At 37.8% G+C, this 22,766-nt stretch overlaps 1 protein-coding gene across 10 annotated transcripts; it reads right to left on the reverse strand.

Annotated features, from left to right (window-relative positions):
* Positions 1 to 34: 34 nt before the first annotated feature.
* Positions 35 to 22,168, reverse strand: LOC149002833 (uncharacterized). Of its 10 annotated transcripts, XM_089137638.1 has the most exons (10): positions 21,516 to 22,168; positions 18,924 to 19,055; positions 14,705 to 14,776; positions 8,006 to 8,930; positions 7,318 to 7,916; positions 7,141 to 7,228; positions 2,002 to 2,140; positions 1,831 to 1,886; positions 1,564 to 1,629; positions 35 to 1,469 (listed from the first exon to the last, which is right to left on the reverse strand). In XM_089137638.1, exons 8-10 carry the CDS (start codon positions 1,849 to 1,851, stop codon positions 948 to 950), a joined length of 609 nt encoding a protein of 202 aa, XP_088993764.1. In that variant the 5' UTR covers positions 1,852 to 1,886; positions 2,002 to 2,140; positions 7,141 to 7,228; positions 7,318 to 7,916; positions 8,006 to 8,930; positions 14,705 to 14,776; positions 18,924 to 19,055; positions 21,516 to 22,168; the 3' UTR covers positions 35 to 947. The 10 variants fall into 10 exon arrangements, with proteins under 10 accessions (XP_088993764.1, XP_088993757.1, XP_088993761.1 ...); XM_089137631.1 differs by lacking the exon at positions 18,924 to 19,055 and having other exon boundaries at positions 21,516 to 22,167; XM_089137635.1 differs by lacking the exons at positions 14,705 to 14,776; positions 18,924 to 19,055; positions 21,516 to 22,168 and adding exons at positions 12,618 to 12,683; positions 12,946 to 13,063.
* Between the last annotated feature and the right edge of the window lie 598 nt (positions 22,169 to 22,766).

Here is a 22,766-nt window from a genome sequence, read left to right on the forward strand (position 1 = left end):
AATTCCATGCCACGTATGTATGGCCATCTAACATAAGTCCTTTGTCACCTTCAATTACAGGTAAATATTTTAACATTTTGGCTCACACTAAGACATTTAATATAAAAAGCTTACAATCAATTTTGAAATGTGGGTACAACACTGAGGGCTAATAAACATGTATAGTTGACCAATTTTGCAACTGGAGCACTAATAACCCACTTGATATCCAGAAGCTCTTGATACTGAACAACCCTTAAATATGTCATTTTATTGTAAGCACAAATTTATATTATCCTTCTCAGTACTATACAGACTAGATCATATTTTTCTTCAGGATTTCTTCACTACTGTGATTCTGTAACTTCTTACGGAATCGCCTGATGAAAGCTTCTGCCAATTCATTGACATCATCTCCTCTCAGAGCTTCTACCTCTATATTTATGGTTTCTACACAGGATCCTCGCCATCAATATGCACTACTAAATGTCTATATTTAGTGATTGGTACACTAAAACAGCCACCATTTAAGGTTTTTTAGTGACGGGATTATGGAACCGCCGCGAATTAGCTTCTATTTAGTTACTAACATTTAGTGGCGGTATGTTTTGAACCGCCACTAATTCAACATATTTAAAGTGTAACTAAGTCATACTTAGTGACGTTACACGTGAATACCGCTGGTAAATTACTACCAAATAGTGGCGGTTTTCTGTTTACCGCCACCAAATAGGTTAACATTTTTTTAAAGATTATGCCTTAAATCAAACTGAAACCAAACCAATTGACACCCTCAGTGTGTGATCTAGCTAGGAGACCATACCCAATCTAACTTCAGTTTGCTTTTTTTATAATAATCAATCAACAGGGTTGCATAATCTCAAAGAAAAATCTTGGGGAAAAGAGAAAAAGTGAACTGTAATTTAACTTCATCTGTGTATCTCTTTGTTAACTTTAATTTACAAAATTTAGTGAAACTGTGTCTCATACTCCTGCTTCTGCCGATCCTCATCATCACTTCCTCCTCCAATCTCCAGAACTCTTGGGTGGAAGAACTCTAAATCCAATTCATCCTCACTATTAACATAAACAACTTTGAATATATCATACTTGATGTTAGGAGAGAAAGGTTCTAAGTAGAGTTGAATTGTATTTCTATAGTCAGAATTGAGAAGCCATGAGTAGCAAGACTCAAGTGATTTCCACACATAAAGACATGCAACCCTTGGTCTCTCATCAGTACATTTGAAGCAAACCCCAGCAGCTAATCCTTCCATCTTCAAGAAATAAGACTTGAACAGTGCCAGACACAAGTAAGGGAGGTTGTCTTCAAACCCATTTGATCTCAAGTCCATTGTGTTCACCAAAATGGTGTCGTCGGTAGAGAATTTTGCCGCCGGAAAACCATTCTTCGATTCGCCGGCGTAAGCGTTGAAGAAGGTATCATCCAACAAGATTGCCATACTAGATATTTGGTGCAACTTGGACAACTAGAAAGGCACAGAATATTCAATCCTTTCTTAGTTTGGTTTCCAATTCAATTGTTTGTAAAGAAGATTTGAATCAGATTATGATCAGACTTACAAGAGTTTCATGAAGAAGCTTCCTTTTATCATCAGATCTCTTCATCCATGCTCCATACCAGATGATCTGAAAGTTCAAAAGAAATCAGAAAACCATAATAAGAAAGCAAATTTGAAAGAACCCAAGATGGAAATAGAGAGATTAGAAGGTATATACTATTTAATAATGAGATTGAACTGTCTTAAGTTTCTGGTGGTTTGACAGATCTGTCACTCTTCTAGCCAATTATGCATTTTGAACTAATAAGATGAAACAGAAATAATTTACCTGATTAAAAGCAAGTGCCATAGATACTGCTCCTCGAATGAGACCAGCCCACCATACTGTAATATGCAGGATCAAAATTGCCAATTAATACGTCAATGTTAAAAAGGATGAAAATCCAATAAACGAAACAGAAAAAATAAAAGATGAAAAAGCAAAAAATCACCAGCTTACTTGCTGTTTGAAGGTAATTTTTGCATGAGGAGCCTTCTTAGCAAAGTTGGATAAAAATGACAATGGAAAGACAAAAGCTGCTCTCCCCACCAGAACCAAGCCTAGTAGTATCGAACTCACTCCAACTGATTTCCCAGGACTACAAAGAGAATAAATCAAAATTAAAGGATTTAATATAAGTAAATAAAAATCTAAAGTTACAAATAAATGCAGTTCTATTTGCAACTTATGAACCAGAAAGTAGTCCTGTAAGTTGAAATTCAATGGCTGACATTCAAAAATATAAAAGAAGTACAGAGAAAGAGAATTAAGAGGTATTCAACAGCAAGAAAAAGTGAAAAACATGAAGTCAAAAGGATTATTAAAACAGGCCAATTGCATACTGTTGAAAGAAACGATTGTAGTAGAATGGCTTATTGATCCATGATCTCAAGCCCTTTATTTATAATAAAGTGGAAAGTAGACTATTACAAGGAATAGAAGTTTACATGAATGCAAACTCTAATTTAACTCATATACAAACTCTTATTAGACTCCTAATAGAATCCAACACTCCCCCTCAAGTTGAGGCATGGATATCACACATGTCCAACTTGACCAAAAAGTATAAAACACGTCCAGGTAAACATCTGCAATTTGATCTTCAAACTTATAGATTACGTCTGCCTTATAGACTTCCATTTGATTTGTCCTCATCTTTACTGCAACTTTATGTCTCCAAGGAAGAACGCCCAAGTAAAAAAGTAGAATCTTCAAATGTTGAGAAGACTAAATTTCTGCACAAATCTGAGGGAAAATATATTTTTGGGGTAACAATAGCTAGGGTAAAACAGCCAAAGTGAAAGTTTTGATTTGTAGCAATGTTAGATCTTTAAAGGAAAAGTTTACCAAGGGACAATCTCCAAAGGTAGGGGAAAATTTGTTAAGATAAGTGACAATCTCCAAAGGTAATAGAGATCAAGTTCTGCAAAGGTCAAACGACAAGTCCTTTGCAAGGTTAGATCTCCGAAGGGAAGATGTCAAGTTAAGGGGCAAATCTCCAAGGTTAACGAGAGATCAAGTTCGCAGTCAAAAGATAGCTCTATAGCAATGTTAGATCTCCAAAGTGGAAGATTGCGAAGGTAAGGGACAAACTTTCAAAGGTAATACAGATCAAATTCTACATAAGGAAGTCTACATGAAAGGCTTTGAATTGTAGACATCTTTAATCTCCCCCTCACGTGTAGCGTTACACGTGGGAAGATAATAACAAAGGAAATTCCAATGGGGAAACTTGGAAAGGAATAAATTGTAATGGTAAGATAAAAGTATCAGGAAAACAAATCTAGAGAAAATGACAAAATTTGAAAGGGGGTTGACCGAGCCTACGGTGCCACTAATGAAGGTCTGATATTACCAAATGGACCGGATTAGAAGATGTAGTCAAAGCAGAAGTAGATCCTCCAATCGGCTCGAGCAAATAAAGTCCATTTACCATGACCAATCTCCTTCCCGGATCCGAAGTGGCTAGGTAGGAGTTGGTAGGGGTAGTAGAGGAAGCGATGGTCGAGGCTGACCGGCGAGAAGACGCATAATACGTCCAGAGTAGAGAACTCCTCCGCGAAAACCAACATCTGCGAGAGGGTGTGGTGGAAACGCTCGAAATATTAGTCTTTGGTTTTCCCGTCTTTGTGCTCGTTTTGCTCAAAATCAGCAGGCTTCCCATGCGGTTTCCAACAATTTTCCTTGGTATGATATGGTTTGTGCACGGTGCTCACACTGACAATCTCCTTAGCCGGATCAAATTTAATGCGAAGCAGTGTAAAGCTGATTTCTCCATAATAGGAGTATGAAGCAGACTAATCGACGACTTTCCTCACACCGAACAAGAGCATAAGCGTTTAGTGTAGGAAAGGGAGAACGACTAAGACTTGCACTCGATCGATCGTACTCCACGCCAAACCCGCCAGAACAATACCGAATCTTATCAATGTACTCTTATATGTGCCACATCATCCGGATTAGTGGGGTGATAATCCCCATAAGATCCAACTCTGCCAAAGAGATCGCAACTCGCATAATAGTGGGCCACGTTAGTTCCTTTTGGGTAGTCTCATGAAGCTTCTTTCGTATCTCATAAACCGTGCATCTCCCCAACGTCCAATGTTTCAGTAGCCTCCAGCCATTTGGGTGCGGTATCAAGTAATAGGTAACCCCGGCAATATTTGGATGCATGGAATTCAAAAGGAATGACATAATAAGAGAGTCGTTTGATATCCATTTATCCTGTAAACACTTGCGGTAGTGGGTTTGATAGTAGGCCCGTAATGTATCCAACTAGTCCTCTTCCGCAATAGTCAAGTAGCGGATCAAGACCGATCAAGTAATTGGCCGCAAATCTTACCGAAAGAGAATGAAAAGTGGAAAAATATTCGGATCGTGGGGGAGTATCATCAATAGTTGTCATGTTGACAAAATTATCTGCAGTTCTTCAGTCTTCACCCTCTCGAAGTAATAGAAACGTCGCAGAATGCAATAGCCAAACAACTCAGACAATTTTTCTCCTCCTTTTTTTATTTATTTATTTATATTTTTTTTTATAATTATTAATATTTTTAATAGAACTAGAGAAAAAACTGCGTCCCGGTTTTTGGCTAATAGAACCAAAGACAAAAAGGAAAAATATGGTTTGTCTATTTTGGATAATGAGCTAAGAACCGAACCAAACCAAGCTAAAAACCGAACCGAGGTTGAACCAAATAAAATAACCAACGATATATTCTTCCTCACACGCCACACGAAAAATTGAAGACTTACCGGTTCGATGGTGGAGGAGGAGCGATGATCGAAACTCGAGAAGAAGAAGATGAGAGGGGGGCTCCTCCTTTTTCTCCGTTCTTGGTCTTTTCTAATTGAGCTTAGTGCGGGGAACTTGAAGAACTGCGGAAAAAGGCGATGGGTTTGAAAAATTAGGAGCCTAAGGTGCGATGTGATTTCTCTTCTAATCAATCAAAAGAAAAAGCAAAAACAAAACAGAGGAAGCAACGGAATCGCGTCTCTCCCCCCTCCTCCCCCCAATCGAACCAGAGTCACGAACAAAGAACAAAGAGAGAAAAAAGGACGGAACCGAAAAGAAGAAAGAAAAGAAGGTCGATGGGTTAGAACCACGGTGATGGTTCTCTCCCGATATGGGTAATTTCATCTAGACCCCTAAGGTTTGGTCCAGGTCACTTAGTCCAAAAAAAGTCTTCGCATATGGCTCCCCTGAGGTTTCTAAAAATGACTAATTCAGGACAAATCATAATTTGATGACTAAAATACCCTTATGGTGCAATGGTCAAGATTGTATCATATATGCCATTTCGATCTAACGGTTTATATTAAAAATAAAATTTTAATTACAATTTCAATCTTTTTATTTTATTCTCAAGGATCTTAAGAATTTAAATTTACAAACTTATACCCTTGATTGAAAACCAATAAAATCACATTCCCAATGGTATTCTCATCAAAACCCTAATTGTCCTCAACGTAATGCTACTAAGACCGAGACATGGATGAAAGAGCAACCGGTCAATATTACGGCTCCCATCTCGGCACCCATTGTTTGTGACACGAGAGAAAATCTTCTTAGTATCTGCAATGTCCGCAACTCCATTGAATCTATCATACTCGCTCTTCTAGCCCATATCAATCCAAACGCTGATGAAAAGCACGGGTGATTTTCAATGCAACATGTCGATAATGAACTCGAACGAGAGATTAACGGGGCCATAGATTTCTAGTTTTACTCAGAGCTTTCTATTAATGAAATGAGACTAGATAGGATAAGTAGAAAAAGGTAGAATTTTGGGAAGATAGGCTTGGTTGCAAGGAAAGATCGTCTCATGGAAAATATCAATATGCACGATTCGAGGGGAAAATCCAACGCCACCCAAACCTACCTCATCTTCGATCCAGCTTGATGTTGGTCTTCGACGAAGTAAAAGATCCGATCAAATATAATCAGACAAGAGGGGTTGGGTGGATTGAAAATGGTTAAACGCAGTGATTGGACAGTGAAATGAGGCATGGTCATGAATCACCATTGTGGAAATCAAGGGTATATATTTGTAAATTTGAATTCTTAAGATCCTTGAAAATAAAATAAAAAGATTAAAATTGTAATTAAAATTTTCTTTTTAATATAAACCGTCAGATCAAAATGGCATATATGATACAACGACCAACCATAAGGGTATTGGTCATCAAATATGATTTGTCCTTAATTAGTCATTTTAAAAACCCAAGGGAGCCATATCAAAGGAAGATTTTTTGACTAAAAGGACTGGACCAAACCAGGGGTCGATTAAAATTACCCTTTTTGGCAAAAAAGAAGAAAACGAGAAGAAAAAAAACCCAATCGAATGCAAAACAAGAACGAAAAAGATAGTGCAGAGAAAAAAAAAAAAAAAAAGGAAAGAGAAGAAAAAGATCATAATCGAATTTAGGCTCTCATGCCATGTTGAAAGAAACGATTATAGTAGAATGGCTTATTGATCCATGATCTCAAGCCCTTTATTTATAATAAAGTAGAAAGTAGACTATTACAAGAAATAGAAGTTTACATGAATGCAAACTCTAATTTAACTCCTATACAAACTCTTATTAGACTCCTAATAGAATCTAACACATACCTTCCAGTAACACATTTGATGAACCTTCAAGTGCTTGACACCATGGGATAAACTATTCTCTCAAGGTAGAAAAAGTATATAGACAGATGGCTGGTCATCCTCATGAAAACCCAGAAATTGTTTAAAGTACTGAACCATATTATAAATTGTCCAAAGTACTCAAGCATCATATTGTAAATAAAAACATCTAACAAATCAAATCATGACCCATGATTAGTTAGTACTAGAGAATGATCTGTAGTAACCTGCATACATTGTTTTCAAGTGAAGGGAGGGGGAAGAAACAGAAATTGTGCATATACATAGTAACTAGAGCTAGACAGCTCTTAAGACTCCATTCGGGCCTCAATGAATTAACATAACCAACAATAGTGAATTAACATAACCAACAATAGCAAAACAAACCAGTAAGAAAAGTACCAATTGTTCCAAATTCAAAGAAGCACCAAATGTAAATAGCAATTGTTCATAAAAAAAACATAACCATCTTGTAAATTGTCCCTTGGGGCTTGTGACCCGTCAAAAGATTCTTCACACAGCCAACTGTCCAACTAAAGCGTTAAAGAGGATACCTGAAACCAATAAAATATCATAAATAACGAATATGATTCAACTGAATGTACTGACAAATGCATGAAAAACAGTAAACACATATCTTAACCTCATCAAGTATATCTATCCAAGTAAAACTTGATAACAGTTGCTCTATCCTCCTCTTTCTCACTTGGTAGTGCATTTCCCAGCTGGCTATTTTTTGCAAATATATCTTTTGCAAGCAGGCGGGTCTCCAAGTCAAGTTCTGGTATTGCATTAATTGCATCACAAACAAGTTCTTCTTTACCCTTTTTTCCCTCTCTTTCCTCTCTTTCCTTTCCCACACTTTTGGCCAACTCTCTCAAAGCACCTGATATCTCTTTCAACGGACTCACAACTTTATCAGCTCCTTTCTTCTTCTTCTTAGGCTGTCCAGAGACATCATCAGCCCGTGGTCTACCTCGAGATCAACTGGCACCCCCCCTCTTGTCCTCCTTGGTTGCATGGTATTTCAGCTGCATTAGCATCAAGGTCAAAACCCAAATTGTCTATCCCAATCCCATGCAATGGGGTGTCTTGGTCATGTGGTTCGATTGGTGAGTCATTCATAAGATCTGCAGCAGTTGCAGCCTCATGACCAGTTGCAATCTCGTTGCCTAAGGCTGCAGCAACATCTAGGTGAATTTGACGCACAGAATGCTCTTTCCAATACTTCTGCTCCTTTTTCTACAATTTTAAATAAAAATTTATAGCTTAGAAGTTACCATATAGTATTGTGAATTGACAAATGATAGTTTATGAATATAAACTGTTACCTTGACATCAGTCCAAAAGTGAGGGCCAGCATCGAATCTCATTTCACTATTGTTCCAACCAAGACCACTTTGCTTCTGTAAATCTGAAAGTGCACGGAGCCTAGTTTTCCAGATACGAAAATGATTACGGCATTGATCACAATCATAATGTTTGCCATACATTTGATGTATCTTTCTACTTATCTCCATCCAATGTTCTTTCTTGAGTCCGTTGTCTCCATCTCTACCACTTCTATGGATTTGTAAGAACTCCTCCAAGAGTGTGAGGGATATGTCTGTTGGCCACGATGCTATGTCTTTGTCTCATGATTGTGACGCATTTACAGGCTCCATCTGGTACAAATATAATTGAGTGACAAAGTACATGTATATATGCAGTTATGATGCAATGCTACCACAAAAATCCACACCATAATTTCATAATGTATGACAAAAAGATTACCACATAATTAAGATAAAAACAAAATGCTTTAGTATATCTGACAACAAAAGAGTTATTAATTTAACAAAATACATCCATTTCTAAAATACAAATCAGTAACCATGCCTAGCAACTATAAATAGTATTACACAACACACAACAAATTGTCCTATTTGTAATAGTTTAACCATGGTCATATCTTGAACTAAAATTTTCAGATGTTGCACATTCTTCTTTTGAGACTTCAACACATCTTCCACATCCACATCTTGTTGTATCTGCATACCACTGGATGTCTCTAAGGGTGTGTGATGTTCTCCAATTGGCTCACACCAACGGAAGAAAGAGCATCCATTTGGAAAGTCTTCACACCCTTGGTACAACCTATCAGGATGCCTGGATGAGACTGAAATTTTGATGGCTGAAAGTTTCCCACAATTGCATCTCTTGTTCTTATACTTCAAGTAAGAAGTTGTCACATCATTTACACTAGACGTTGACATCCTGAAACATATGATATACTTAATACCAAAATGATGGTCATAGTAAATCCACACAATTAAAATAGAGATGCAATTCTAACAGTAGAATTAAACATATTGTGACAATTATACTACAAAGTTAACCAGAAAATTAAAGCAAATCGAAGTACATTTCAAACTCAAAAACATACATTTAAATTAATGTACTTCATTTTAAACAGTAAATGTTAAAACTTAATTGTCTGATTCTGACTCATTGTCACTCTCCGATTCTATGTCTTCATCATCATAAACTTTGGTTGTGTATGCATGCCACATTTGTTCTGCCAGTCCATTTCGAAATGCTTCTGCACCTAGATGGATGTTGTCGTGGTCTTCATTTTCATCAGACTCACTATCATACTCATCTTCAACAATGTGAGGTGCAGAAGAGGAACCTGTTGTGGTCCCTAACCCTTGCGTCCCCTCCCCAGCAAGCCATTCCTCCTCTTCTTCAAGAGTGTTGTGGTTCAAAATGGGGTTGTGAAGCAATACACAAGCTATAACAATCTTTACTTGAGTTATGTATGGAAACGTTGCTTCAACCAACCAAAAGCACCTTCTATGACATGGCACAACCTTGCGTGCCTCAAGTTAATCAACTCCTTTGCATTTTTGGGTCTTTGATTTCCCCTCTTCCATTTCTTGAGATGGTACCTAACATTCCGACATGGTGTCAAAAAACCTCTCTGATTGGCAAAACCAGCATCCGCAAGATAGTAGTTACCAGGTGGAACAACTAATTTTCCATCTCCATCTCTATGAATAGCATTATCCAAAATGCGAGAGTCAGATGCAAACCCTTCCCAACCAGCAAGTACATATGTAAATTTTTTGTCATGGTCGCATGCAGCTAAAATGTTTTGTGTAATTTGACCCTTTCTATCACGGAACTTCTTATGTTGTTCATCCAAGACCCACACTGGTATATGAGACCCATCAATCGCTCCAACACAATCTTTAAAGAATGGGTAGAAGCTTTTATGGTTCTCAGCTATCTTCGGATATGTGGTGAGACTAGGGGGTTTTAGAAGTAATGGGTGCAGTTTCATCATTGCGTTTAACACTTTATTAAAGTGTCGACTAATTGTCTCACTAGAATGCCCAAAATTGTGGTTCAGATTTGAATTTTTAATGTGATGTGCAACACAATGCAGGAACATCGTCACTTGTTCCTCAACTAATACCAATTTGTTGTCTTCTAAGAGCCCTATCGTACGCAACAAATGAATCAAGCTATGAATTGATTTCTTGCTCATTCTTGTTAGCTCACGACACATACACTCGGTGCCACCAATCATACGTTGGGTCTCAAGAAATCCACGTCGACCATCTAGTCTATATGGTTCCCTCCTAAGGTATCTTCTTATATACCGGTCCATTATGATGACAACCACAGTGGCCACCATAATAATTATCAACTCAATGCGGTTGGGGAAGACACGATCTCTTGGGTAAGCCATTTTTCAGCAAGGTGAGTATCGGACTTGGGCCTGAAATGTAATTATAGGGAAAATATATATAGATTAAATAAATAAATAAATAAAATAAAAATGAAAGAAAAAGAAAAAGAAAGAAAGAAAGAAGAGAGTCTATGATATATCATAAACCCAAGACTTCTTCATCCCTTCTTAATATCAGAAACCATCATCTCCACATATCCAAGTTTTATTTCTTATACATCATAAATTCATGAAACAGATGCAATATTATGAAACCACCTACAAATAAATGTAAGACAGTAAACCTAAGGATAACAATTCCAAATATGATGTTCAAGCTCCCATAAAATCAGTAGAAAACTCTGGCACAAAACCAAAATAAAAGCAAACCAGTGAGACCCTGGGCTTCAGATCAGGGATGAACTGGAGCTCCTAGTGATCTAAGATTCTGAATGTCCTCAAAGTCTCTAGTGGATCAGAGTTCTTATTGCTGAGAAATTGGATACCCAAAGTTGCAGGAGAAACTAAGCCTTAGCAATTCTACAGGGTTTAGAAGGTCTCTCTTTGATGGATTGCAGCAGCAGCAGCAGTCTATTTTTTCAATTGGTGCTCTATCAAGAGGCTCTCAACGACAGCTCGTGGCAGTAACAGCAACAGTAACAAATTAGGGAATCGATTAGCAAAGGGAACAGGGAAGAGAAGATAGAAGGAAGAGAAGGGGTAAATGGATGGGCTATCTCAGCTGTTGACTATGGATTACGCCATAGGTAACAGCAACATGGCTTGTTATTTCAATTCTTCTAAAATTCTGTTCTATTAAGGAAACAGCCACTAAAGATTCAAAAAGAAATAGAAATGATCTAACACTTAAAATGAAAATGTAAGAAGATATAGCAAGTAGCAACTCAATGAAATGGTAACATAAGAATTAGAAACTGATGTTTATTAAAAATTAAAAAAGAAACCAAATAAACTTCTAAACTCCATGTGATCTAATATTGGGTCCCATAGATCTTCTAAGATTATTCTCACTTAAGTCAACTATGAGGCTGACACACTGATGACACAAACAGTGGTTTGGTCTCTTTTTGGCCCTTCTAGAACCAGCTTGGTTGGTTGTTCCTGCTTGAACAGGCCTGGCAATGCTGGTCCACTGTGTCCTGGTTCCATGGTCTTCTTCCATCCAGCCTTTGATTCTACTTCACCTATGGCTCCCTAAATGCCACATGCAACTGAACCTAACAGGATCATCTCTTTTTATCATCCCAATTCCACAGTTCTTTCCAAATTTTCCACTGAAAATTTACATGTCCTCAGTCTGTTCCTCCTCTTTCCCACAAGTGTTTGAGACAATTGGACTCTGAGATGTGGGCCCACATGATCAAGAAGAAAAAGAGGGGGAGGGGGTTGCTCAAAAAGCCACACTCAGAGCTCATTCTGTACATGGTAGAGAGTAGACACAATTAACAGGTGTCAATTCAATCCCAAAACAGATTAACAGGACTGATACCAACCAATTGAAACTGGGACTTAACGAACCACTTAATAAGATTAGATTTTGAAAAAATTTACAGATAACTGGTCACCCCAATTCTGAATGGTTCACCTCATAGGCCCCAACTGATGACTAACAAAACCCAACTCAAGAACGAAACTTAGAAAAAATAAAACAAAACAAAGATAAATAACCAACAGAAAACCTGGAACTGGACCAAACATACTTATAAACCATTCACCCATTGAAAACCCTAAGATTGATATCTTTCTTGACACATTGATTTCTCCAAAGCCCTATCTTATCACAACCCATAATAACCATCCCATTCAAAATTAACAACCTGAAATGTGCCCAATTCCATAACAAAGAACCCAAATTTTATTCTCTTATCACTGAACAGTTGGAAGAAGAATAAACTCACCATACATTTGACAAAAGCTATAGAAAGCAAACCAAGATTCATTCTCAAACATGAGATGACCCTATCTGATGTGCCAAATTGAAAGCAAGGATTGAATATTTAGACCAGCTTATGAGTAAATCAAAATTAAAGGATTTAATATAAATAAGTAAATAAAAATCTAAAGTTACAAATTCAATGGATGACATTCAAAAATATAAAAGAAGTACAGAGAGAGAATTAAGAGGTATTCAAGAGCAAGAAAAAGTGAAAAAGTTGCGACTCGCGAGCTATAACTTGAGGTTTCCCCGCGAGTTGGAAGAACACTACCTTGCTTGTTTTAGTTTTCCTCTACTCCATTGGATGTCTCTGTTGTTTCTTTTGTTTTTGGTTTTCCTGCACTAAGAGAGCAAGGAGTGAGACGCCATTTGCAGAAATGGGAAGAAGAAAGCTACGAATGGAAGCCAAATCGATGGAGGTTACCCAAGAAATTGAAAAAGAGAGAGATCGAGCTATCATTGCTTCCTCTACTCCACTGGATATCTCTGTTTGTATTTCGTTTTTGGTTTTCCTGCACGAAGAGAGCAAGGAGTGAGACGCCATTTGCAGAAATGGGAAGAAGAAAGCTACGAATGGAAGCCAAATCGATGGAGGTTACCCAAGAAATTGAAAAAGAGAGAGATCGAGCTAGCCTTGCTTCCTCTACTCCACTGGATGTCTCTGTTTGTATTTCATTTTTGGTTTTCCTGCACGAAGAGAGCAAGGAGTGAGACGCCATTTGCAGAAATGGGAAGAAGAGCTCGGGGCCGGGAGCAAGAACCCCCGGCCCCAACGGAAGAACCCCCCCGAACGCCCAACCAAAAAGACGCCATTTGCGAAATGGGAAGAAGAAAGCTAGAAATGGAAGCCAAATTGATGGAGCTCAACGAACCCAAGCACTCGAGCTCGACGGACGGAAGAGAACCTCTGCAAGAGCTGAACCCTAGAGATACAGAAAAGCACGATAATACTGATTCTGTTCGAGTCTCCCAAATTTATACCATGGTTCGATTTGGGTGATTCTATTTGGAAACCACCTCAAGAGGTGGTTTCCAATGAAATCGGGTTTTTACACTAAAAAGCAGGTTCCAATAGAATTAGGGTTCCGAGTCAAGCATAAACCAAATGGTTTTTTTTTTTTGGAATCATGATTCCCTGGAACCTGATTCCAGGGAAACGCGGAACCAAACATGGCCTAAAGTTTTCATTTTCTCCTTGAATTTTTCCTGATTTTTCTCTTGAACTTTCTTTATTTCCAGCTTTTTCTCCACCGGAATAGGGCGATTCTTCACAGAGTCCTCATCCCATCGACTTCCACTCGAGCCGTCCTTCACTTGCCATCGACTTCCTGCCCCCATTCTTCTCACCATCCCTGGCAGAGTTAGAAAATCTTCTAACGCCTTTGTTGATAACAACCGATCCTTTCCGAATCTTATTGGAGAGGTAATAAGAATTCTGCAAATCTTATCCCCCATACCCACCTTCGTTTCTCCCTGTCGTACCGGCTGACTGACACTTCCCCGCTGAGTGTGTGATCTTCCCGCAGATATCACCCAACGTCAAAAGTTCATATTTGACTTGAACGTGAATCCATTCCTCATTTGTACTTTGGATTTGGGCGAAGAGTTTCACTGGAAGGTTAGAATTGAGCATCACCTTCACCCTAGCCGAATCAACAGGTAAGTTCATACCTTCTACCTCCAATTGTATATCCACAACCTTCCCTATCGCACTTGCTGCCTTCAAGATCATTCCATACTCGAAGCAACCGAAACTAAGGCCATGTAACTGAACCCAGATTGGTACCAGAGGCCCGTCATCTCCTTGCCTCTCCGGTATAGGTTTCAAAGCCAACTGCAGCAGACCATTTCCAATCCACCATGACGCTCTCGACATAACCTTGTTCCTGTTTATCTCCAACCCAAATATTGCCCTGGAACCCGTCTCGGCCGTAAGTGAGATATCGATCACCCCTACTGGAACCCAAAGCTCCATAAGAAATCTGCAGATCTAAGAAATATGCAAGTTTTTTAAACAAGAAATATTGCCCTGAACCCGTCTCTGCCCGTAAATGAAGTCAAAAACCTTTTTTAAAACAAAGGAAACAAAAAATAATAAAAGCTCCTAAGTTTATGATCTGATCAGATCAAATGAGACCAACTTGCATCAGTTGGGACTTCGGCATTTTGATGAAAGTGACATGACGGTGATGAAAACTAACAAGAATGTGGGACCACATCACAAAATGGGTTCTCCACTGTCCGCATGATGGTTTGTGTTCACATTCATTTGACGGCTAGAATTTTTGGACAACAAAAAAATATATCTTCCTAAATAAAAACAAGAAATAATTATATCTAAAAAAATTAGATACTTACCGTAGTTGCCGAACCTATCGACTCCAAAGAGGGTCTTTCTTAAGCACCAACATAAAAGAACTTGACTATTCTCTGCAATAATACAAACTATGTTAGCTACACCAAAAGAGTGAAACTCAACATAAGTTAAAGCAGGTAGAATTCCTATGATTCATTTTCTTCACAATTTACCCCCAATCACACAAAACAACAAAAAAAGAGTTACTAAACGTTGCTCAAGAAAACTAACAAAGACTGGGCAAAGTCAAAATGCTTGTACTCAAGGTAAAATTGGAAGGAAAATAATTAAATTACTGCCCGATAAGGACCAATTTAAACAATATCAATAATAAACGGGCCGATCTGAAGATTCTCTACATCAATTACAGTGTGACTGAAAATATAAAATTCCCTGTATACCTTTATATAGTCTAATTTCAAATTTGCAATCCTAACCCAAAATAATAAAAGAGGAGAAGTTCCAACATTATAGTTTACACAAATAGAAGAGAACAAACCCATAAACAGCGAGGGTCATTCTCGACACAAGTTCAAGCAATTATCAGACACTCACTACAAGTGAACAGTAAGTAAACAATGGAGCCAAAAAAAAAAGAAAGGAAAACAACATATCAAAAGTGCAAGAACAATGAATATGCACCCCTTGGATCCTTAAAATAATTGTAGAAGAAACTAAAAAGGGCCATCTATTGAATAGATCTAAATAAATGAGGAGCAATGGCCTATCTTTTGTCTTTTCTATCTTCATTTTCATCTTCTACTCTTGTTACTGAGGAGGATGAAAACTTCATAAGAACCCCAAAGACATTAGACAAAAGAAAAAGAGAAGTAAATCACTGATAAGAATGTGCTAAAGGATGTAAGGAAAAGCCCATTTCCAAGGAGAAAGGATTAAACCATATAGTTCTTCTACTCCTCTATATATATATATATATATATATATATATATATATATATATATATATGATACCATCATAAGTGCGTGGATGACATAGCGCGTATGTGAGAGCCACACACGAGCGGGAGCGAACGAATCGTTTAATCTCCTCACCATTGATCACGTGATTTGATTTTTTTTTTTAACCACAATGTGTGTGTGAGTGCCATGCACTTGTCTTTCGGTGATTAACAGAACAGGGTTCTGCCTGAAAAACGTGAGGGTCAAGTGACCAAGACTGTTGTGGTGACAATAAAATTTTTCTCAAATCTCAGATTTGATTAAATCATTGTTACTCCAAATCCTTTGGTGCACCACATGCCTTTTCCATATTAACTGATCTTACACAATCAAGATGCTCAGCCACTACCTACGTTGCTCTAATGCACATAGCAGGCGGGACTTACTTGCAGGACTTTAGGACTGGCACATCAGATCATGTAGTGCTCAAGTTAATTAGTACACAGGTCTTATAGGGAATTTATGCCAGATTCATCCCGGTAACAAAGATAAAACTTCCTTTAAAATTTGTGATAAAATAGAAAATAAAAATTAAGAAGTGAATATACATATGAAGTGCAGATGATGCATGATGTCAAAATTTAGAGGGGCCTAGGAGAGATGATAGAAGCACGACTGTAGGCTTTCATCCTCAAATCCTTCATCTAAGAAATTAATAGGAAAGAATATATACAAACAGAGGCTCTAAGATGATGCATGATGTCAAAATTTAGAGGGGCCTAGGAGAGATGATGAAAGCACGACTGTAGGCTTTCATCCTCAAATCCTTCCTCTAAGAAATTAATAGAAAAGAATATGTACAAACAGAGGCTCAAGATAAGCTACATCTTAACCACTTAGGGTTCCCTTTCGGGATCCCTGAAGTGTAACTAAATACTAAGTAGAGAAAAGATCAAAACATACCATTACGAAAGCTTGTCTTTATTTCTTCAAGAGAATGTTACAAAGTAAGAACTTGTAACAAGAGTGAGCACCATTACACTTGGAGAGCCAAGAAGAGAAAGAAACTTCACACTTCTCTATTCTCTTCATCTCACACTAGATACTTCTATTTATAGACAAATGGAGAGTATTATTCCTAAGTACACATGTCACCATTACAAACTAAGATACAATGTACTATTACACTTGTCAAGTTATAACAAAGATGGAAGAAAAATGTCTAAGGTACATTTTTCAGGGTACTAGAATACCCTTAGCCCTTTTAACTATTTACAACTTTGTCCACTGAGGTGTCACTTTAATGATTAAAGGAATGATTCCATGCAACACCCTCTAAGCATGCAGCTGTGTATTCTGCTTGGGACCGTAAATTTGGGATTTCGTAAAGAACCACCCCGTGGCATTCCATGTAGTATAAAACTACTGTTTTCCACATTGGTTTGGTTCAGGAGGGTAACCCATATTTTATAAACAGGGTTCTTGCCTGGCATACTTTTATCTTAGCATACTCAAGTGTGATAAACACTATGTTTTGTAACCCGTGTTCATGGTTAGCCGGTTTTATACTAGTCTAGCCTAGTTTACACAATGTTTTTCATGCTTGGTACTAGCATGGATCCTGTTATAGCCCGAATCGAGGGTTAAGGACAATTATGTAGCTTCAATGACATCTTCCCAGTCAAGGAAGATTCCTAATATTGTTTCCTTGGTAAACCACGTAGAATGTGGCCTTACCCTTCTTTGTTCTCAATTGTCCATACAGGAAGGCTGCTACATGTATCGCATTGGCCAAAATTAAGATATTCAATGTGGAAAACAGTAGTTTTATACTACATGGAATGCCACGAGGTGGTTCTTTACGAAATCCCAAATTTACGGTCCCCAGCAAATTACACAGCTGCATGCGTAGAGGGTGTTGCATGGAATCATTCCTTTAATCATTAAAGTGACACCTCAGTGGACAAAGTTGTAAATAGTTAAAAGGGCTAAGGGTATTCTAGTACCCTGAAAAATGTACCTTAGACTTTTTTCTTCCATCTTTGTTATAACTTGACAAGTGTAATAGTACATTGTATCTTAGTTTGTAATGGTGACATGTGCACTTAGGAATAATACTCTCCCTTTGTCTATAAATAGAAGTATCTAGTGTGAGATGAAGAGAATAGAGAAGTGTGTAAAGTTTCTTTCTCTTCTTGGCTCTCCAAGTGTAATGGTGCTCACTCTTGTTACAAGTTCTTACTTTGTAACATTCTCTTGAAGAAATAAAGACAAGCTTTCGTAATGGTATGTTTTGATCTTTTCTCTACTTAGTATTTAGTTAACACTTCGGGGATCCCGAAAGGGAACCCTAAGTGGTTAAGATGTAGCTTATCTTGAGCCTCTGTTTGTATATATTCTTTTTTATTAATTTCTTAGAGGAAGGATTAGAGGATGAAAGCCTACAGTCGTGCTTCTATCATCTCTCCTAGGCCCCTCTAAATTTTGACATCATGCATCATCTTAGAGCCTCTGTTTGTATATATTAATTTCTTAGAGGAAGGATTTGAGGATGAAAGCCTACAGTCGTGCTTCTATCATCTCTCCTAGGCCCCTCTAAATTTTGACATCATGCATCATCTGCACTTCATATGTATATTCATTTCTTAATTTTTATTTTCTATTTTATCACAAATTTCAAAGGAAGTTTTATCTTTGTTACCGGGATGAATCTGGCATAAATTCCCTATAAGACCTGTGTACTAATTAGCTTGAGCACTACATGATCTGATGTGCCAGTCCTAAAGTCCTGCAAGTAAGTCTCGTCTGCTATGTGCATTAGGGCAACGTAGGTAGTGGCTGGGCATCTTGATTGTGTAAGATCAGTTAATATGGAAAAGGCATGTGGTGCACCGAAGGATTCGGAGTAACAATGATTTAATCAAATCTAAGATTTGAGAAAAATTTTATTGTCACCACAACAGTCCTGGTCACTTGACCCTCACGTCTTTCAGGGCAGAACCCGTTCTGTTAATCACCGAAAGACAAGTGCATGGCACTCACACACACATTGTGGTAAAAAAAAAAAAAATCAAGTGATCAATGGTGAGGAGATTAAACGATTCGTTCGCTCCCGCTCGTGTGTGGCTCTCACATACAGATATATATATATATATATAGGCGAAGTAGAAAAGAAGAAACCCAACCAATTTGAAGCAGAAGTTTCAAGTCGTCAAGATGAAAGATCTGTTCACAAGCTCCTACAAGAAATACACAAACCATAAGCACCAGATTATTATTGCTCATAATGCACAGATATACCACTGACATTTCAAGTTTCACCTGAAGAACTGTGGGAGAAAAATGGACTTCTTTCTTTTAACGCTGGAGATAGTTGTGGCAGCTAGTAGCGCGAGTAGGCGGTGGGGGTTTGCAAGAGGAGGAAGAAGGAGCAGAGGGGATAAACTTTCAAATCTGAAGCAGGAAAAATTGAATATTAAAGATGAATTTGGCCATGTTGAACCAGAACTTGGAAAGTTAAATTGAAATAAAATGCTTAAGTTGAGAGAGAGAAGACAGAGAAGTGAGAGACAAAGAATCCCTACAGCACTGAAATCATCTTTTCTGCCTGCAGAAAAGAATCTTTTCTTTTCCATTCTTGCTCTTGGTTCCTATGGTACTCTCGCTATACTTCCCTCAGAGTCCACATGGTATCTTAATGACACAAGTAGCCATTGCAATCAAGAGCTCTTTGCTCTCTCATGTATACTTTAGTCTATAAACTTGTGTAGAGCCCTAGAGACTTTCTAACTCTTGTTGTAAGGGAGCAGATTGGTTCATCAAATAAATGAACTCCGTTTATGTCTTTTGGCATCATTTCATTTAGAGCAACCACAACCTTACTTACTTGAGATAAGAAAGACTTGAGGCGGACACAAATTATTTTGCCGACAGCATTGTCAGCACATAGCAAGACATGGTTATACTCAACAATGAGTCAATGATGCAGGAATTGTGTAAAATAGAGGGATTATTCAGTCGTCAAGGTATTTTTAGTAGAGTTAAATGAGGTATTGGTATTTGTCAAAGTCAAATGTTATGGAATTCACTTTTATAGACTAATAAAGAGGGAAAATAGAACTACATTGAATGCAACTTTTCTTTGTTTTGTAGATAACTAAAGGCTCTTAATTTCAACTATGTATCTGGTTTTATGTTTCATACCAAGAGCAACAGTCCAAACAAATCTCTCTTTTTTTTTTTTTTTTTTTTTTTTTTTTTTTTGGGGGGGGGGGGGGTGGTAAGCCACATTCCAAAAAAAATCTAGAGAAATGATTCATTAGCTGAAGCCAACAAACCACATCGTGGAAGTTTATTTGTGGGATCTCAATAAATGAAAATAAATGTACATACTAGATTAAATGATGCAATAGCTAAACCCCCAACACTCAAATAGTAATGACAATGTTTGATGACACCATCACTACCCAGTGGGATGGGAAAGAAGCTCAATGAATTACTTGTGAAAAAAAAACACCACAACCCCATTCAATGCTAGTTGAGAATTGTCAAGAAGTGCTAGGACCATATACGAACAATATGCATCAGTATTACCACAGAGACATGTCGACCTTTATGTAGAACCTTCACAAATTAACCACGCACTTTCTTGTAAAAATTCCAGGTCTTAGTTACCAAATAAATCACAATTACCAATCAAAGTGAACAACTCCAATTAAGGAGATTCTCAAATAATAAAAACAAACAATAAAAATGATATTAAGATAATAATACAGTAAGAATAACTTCTAGATTACAACCATAGGTAAACTTGCTGAAAAAGAACCATCAAACTGTTGTTGACTTGTTCAGAATAAAAACAAGGCTATTGTTTTCAGCCCAATAGAGAAGAGAGAACAATGAGCTGCAAAAAGAATGCGATTATAATTTGCAGAACATTGACCAGTGGAACCAACATTTTACTCGAGATCAATACAAAAGCTGCTAAGTTCAGTACGGAAGAAGAAACAGACATTGATCCAGTGAAAAGTTCAATTGTTTGTAGATCATCAAATCCTTTGGATGATTGAATGATCACTGTAACTCACCAAAACAAATTAGCCGTCTCTAGGCCAGGGGATGAAGAGTAGACTCTTGGGGGAACCCATTTTTTATGGGACCATTTTGGAACATATTTTGAAGATATTATTTTCTATAACAGAAATTTGCATGCTCTTACAAAACAATTGGATCTCAAATTTGTGACTTTAGGTGTTCATCCAAGAGTAAGGAGCTGTAACATTGATGGTCATAGAGTATCAAAAGTTTGACTCGGGATTTCTAAGTACAAGTTTCCAGATTTTAAAGTTAGACCTCGAGGGTAGAACTTGGGTTATGGTGGAGGATTTGGGTGATCAGATATTATTTATTAACAAAACTAATTCCACATCTATCTCTGTACATGACTACTTTAGATCTAGAAGAAATTGTATATGCCTTACACCTTGTGAAAGTCCCCTTGATCTCAAACACGAATTAAAGGGAACATTTAGATTGTTTCACTTGGAAGATAACTGCAGTGAAGCTTTTATCTCAATTGACAAATAAATTTCGGTTGAAACTGGAGAAATTTCAAATCGAAAGAAACTTAAAAAAAAAACATACACAAAAGGAACTTGTAAGTTGTAACTAGTATTAACCGGCATTTTAAGCAACTTAGGGCGTGATAGATCATTGGGAACTCACTAGAAGCAATAAACAAAAAACAAAAAATAAAAAAACCGACTGCAGCTGATAAAAAGAATATGAGTTCACGAAAACATAGACTAAATAAAGTGGATAGAAATGAAAAACCTAGGGAAGGGGATGAAATGAACAAGCTTTCATAAAGAGATGAACAAAAGTTAGAAAAACAAAAAGGATTGTAAGTCTAACCTAATACAGTTGCCATCAGCTTGAAATGCATCTGGCATGGATCCAGCTTCATAAACTTCATCTCCCCAATGCTTAGACAATTAAAAACTCCAAAAGCTCAGTAAACCCACCTCATCCCAAAAACTGCCACCAGGCACTGCAAAAACAACTTTCCTACCCAGCAACAGTCTCAGACCCTACCGTGAAGCACCACCACCACCACCACCACTCAACCCAAGAACCCAAACGTAAGAAAAAAAACCGACAAAACCCTCTCTTACGTTCTCTGCCTCTCCTTTTAATTTGCTGACACTCACAAAACTGCTAACCGTTCCTCCTCACGAGCAAAAGAAGAACCCCCACTCGAAACCAGAGCAGTTTTCGTAAAACCACCGTTCCCAAAGCCAAAAGCTGATGATGATGACGCTGGATAACAAAAATGAAAATACATCGAGTACCCAGACGTCTATCTCCCTTTACCCGCTTTTGCTTTAAAGTTTAAATCACTCTGATGCCAAAAGATTTCTTTTTTTTTTTTGGTAACCGATGCCAAAAGATTTCATGGGAGTAAAATCTCGACATCTTCTACCCAAAAAAACAAAAAATCTCGACATGTCCTCCACCCTTTTCCTCAAAGAGCTTTTCTCTCTCTCTCTCTCCTCCTGAGATTTGTAGCAATATTTAAGTATAGAAGCCCAAGGTTTTAAAGGGCTACGCTGCCTTGCAGGTTAGGGGACCTACATTGCAGAGATACTGTGTCTGGGAGAGTAGAGGGTTATTGAAATTGCTTGAGTTAATTCGATCAAGCGAGAATTCGGTCCGTTGGATCGAAATCTCGTCAATCTTGTCAATCTCGACGGTTGAATTTTCATATTTAATATCAAAATTTCGGTCTAGTCGACCAGAATGATTCAAGTAAAGTGGAGGAGACTATACACTGCAGAGGGTCACAGACTCACAGGTTTCAATGGAGCTTTATGTCGTTAATGCACGCCATCCTCTATAATGACCAAATTGCCCTTCCCTGAATCCCTTATTCCCTTCTTCTAATTTCAAATTCCCCAATCCACCCCTCTTCGCTTCCCCATGTGGTCTGTACTTTGGTCGTTTGACCATTCCAGGCTGAATTCCCCGCTCATCTGCTGCTGACCGTCCACGTAACTCAAAAAAATGATGGTACGGTCATTTAGCTGTTAGGGTATATGTCATATATTTGATCATCCATAATCTTAACCATTAAAATCGAATCTTAGCTTTATGTAAAACTGACAG

This window comes from Hakea prostrata, chromosome 10 (assembly GCF_041222555.1).
Source record: "Hakea prostrata isolate BN-2017 chromosome 10, UWA_Hpros_2, whole genome shotgun sequence".
NCBI lineage: Eukaryota > Viridiplantae > Streptophyta > Magnoliopsida > Proteales > Proteaceae > Hakea > Hakea prostrata.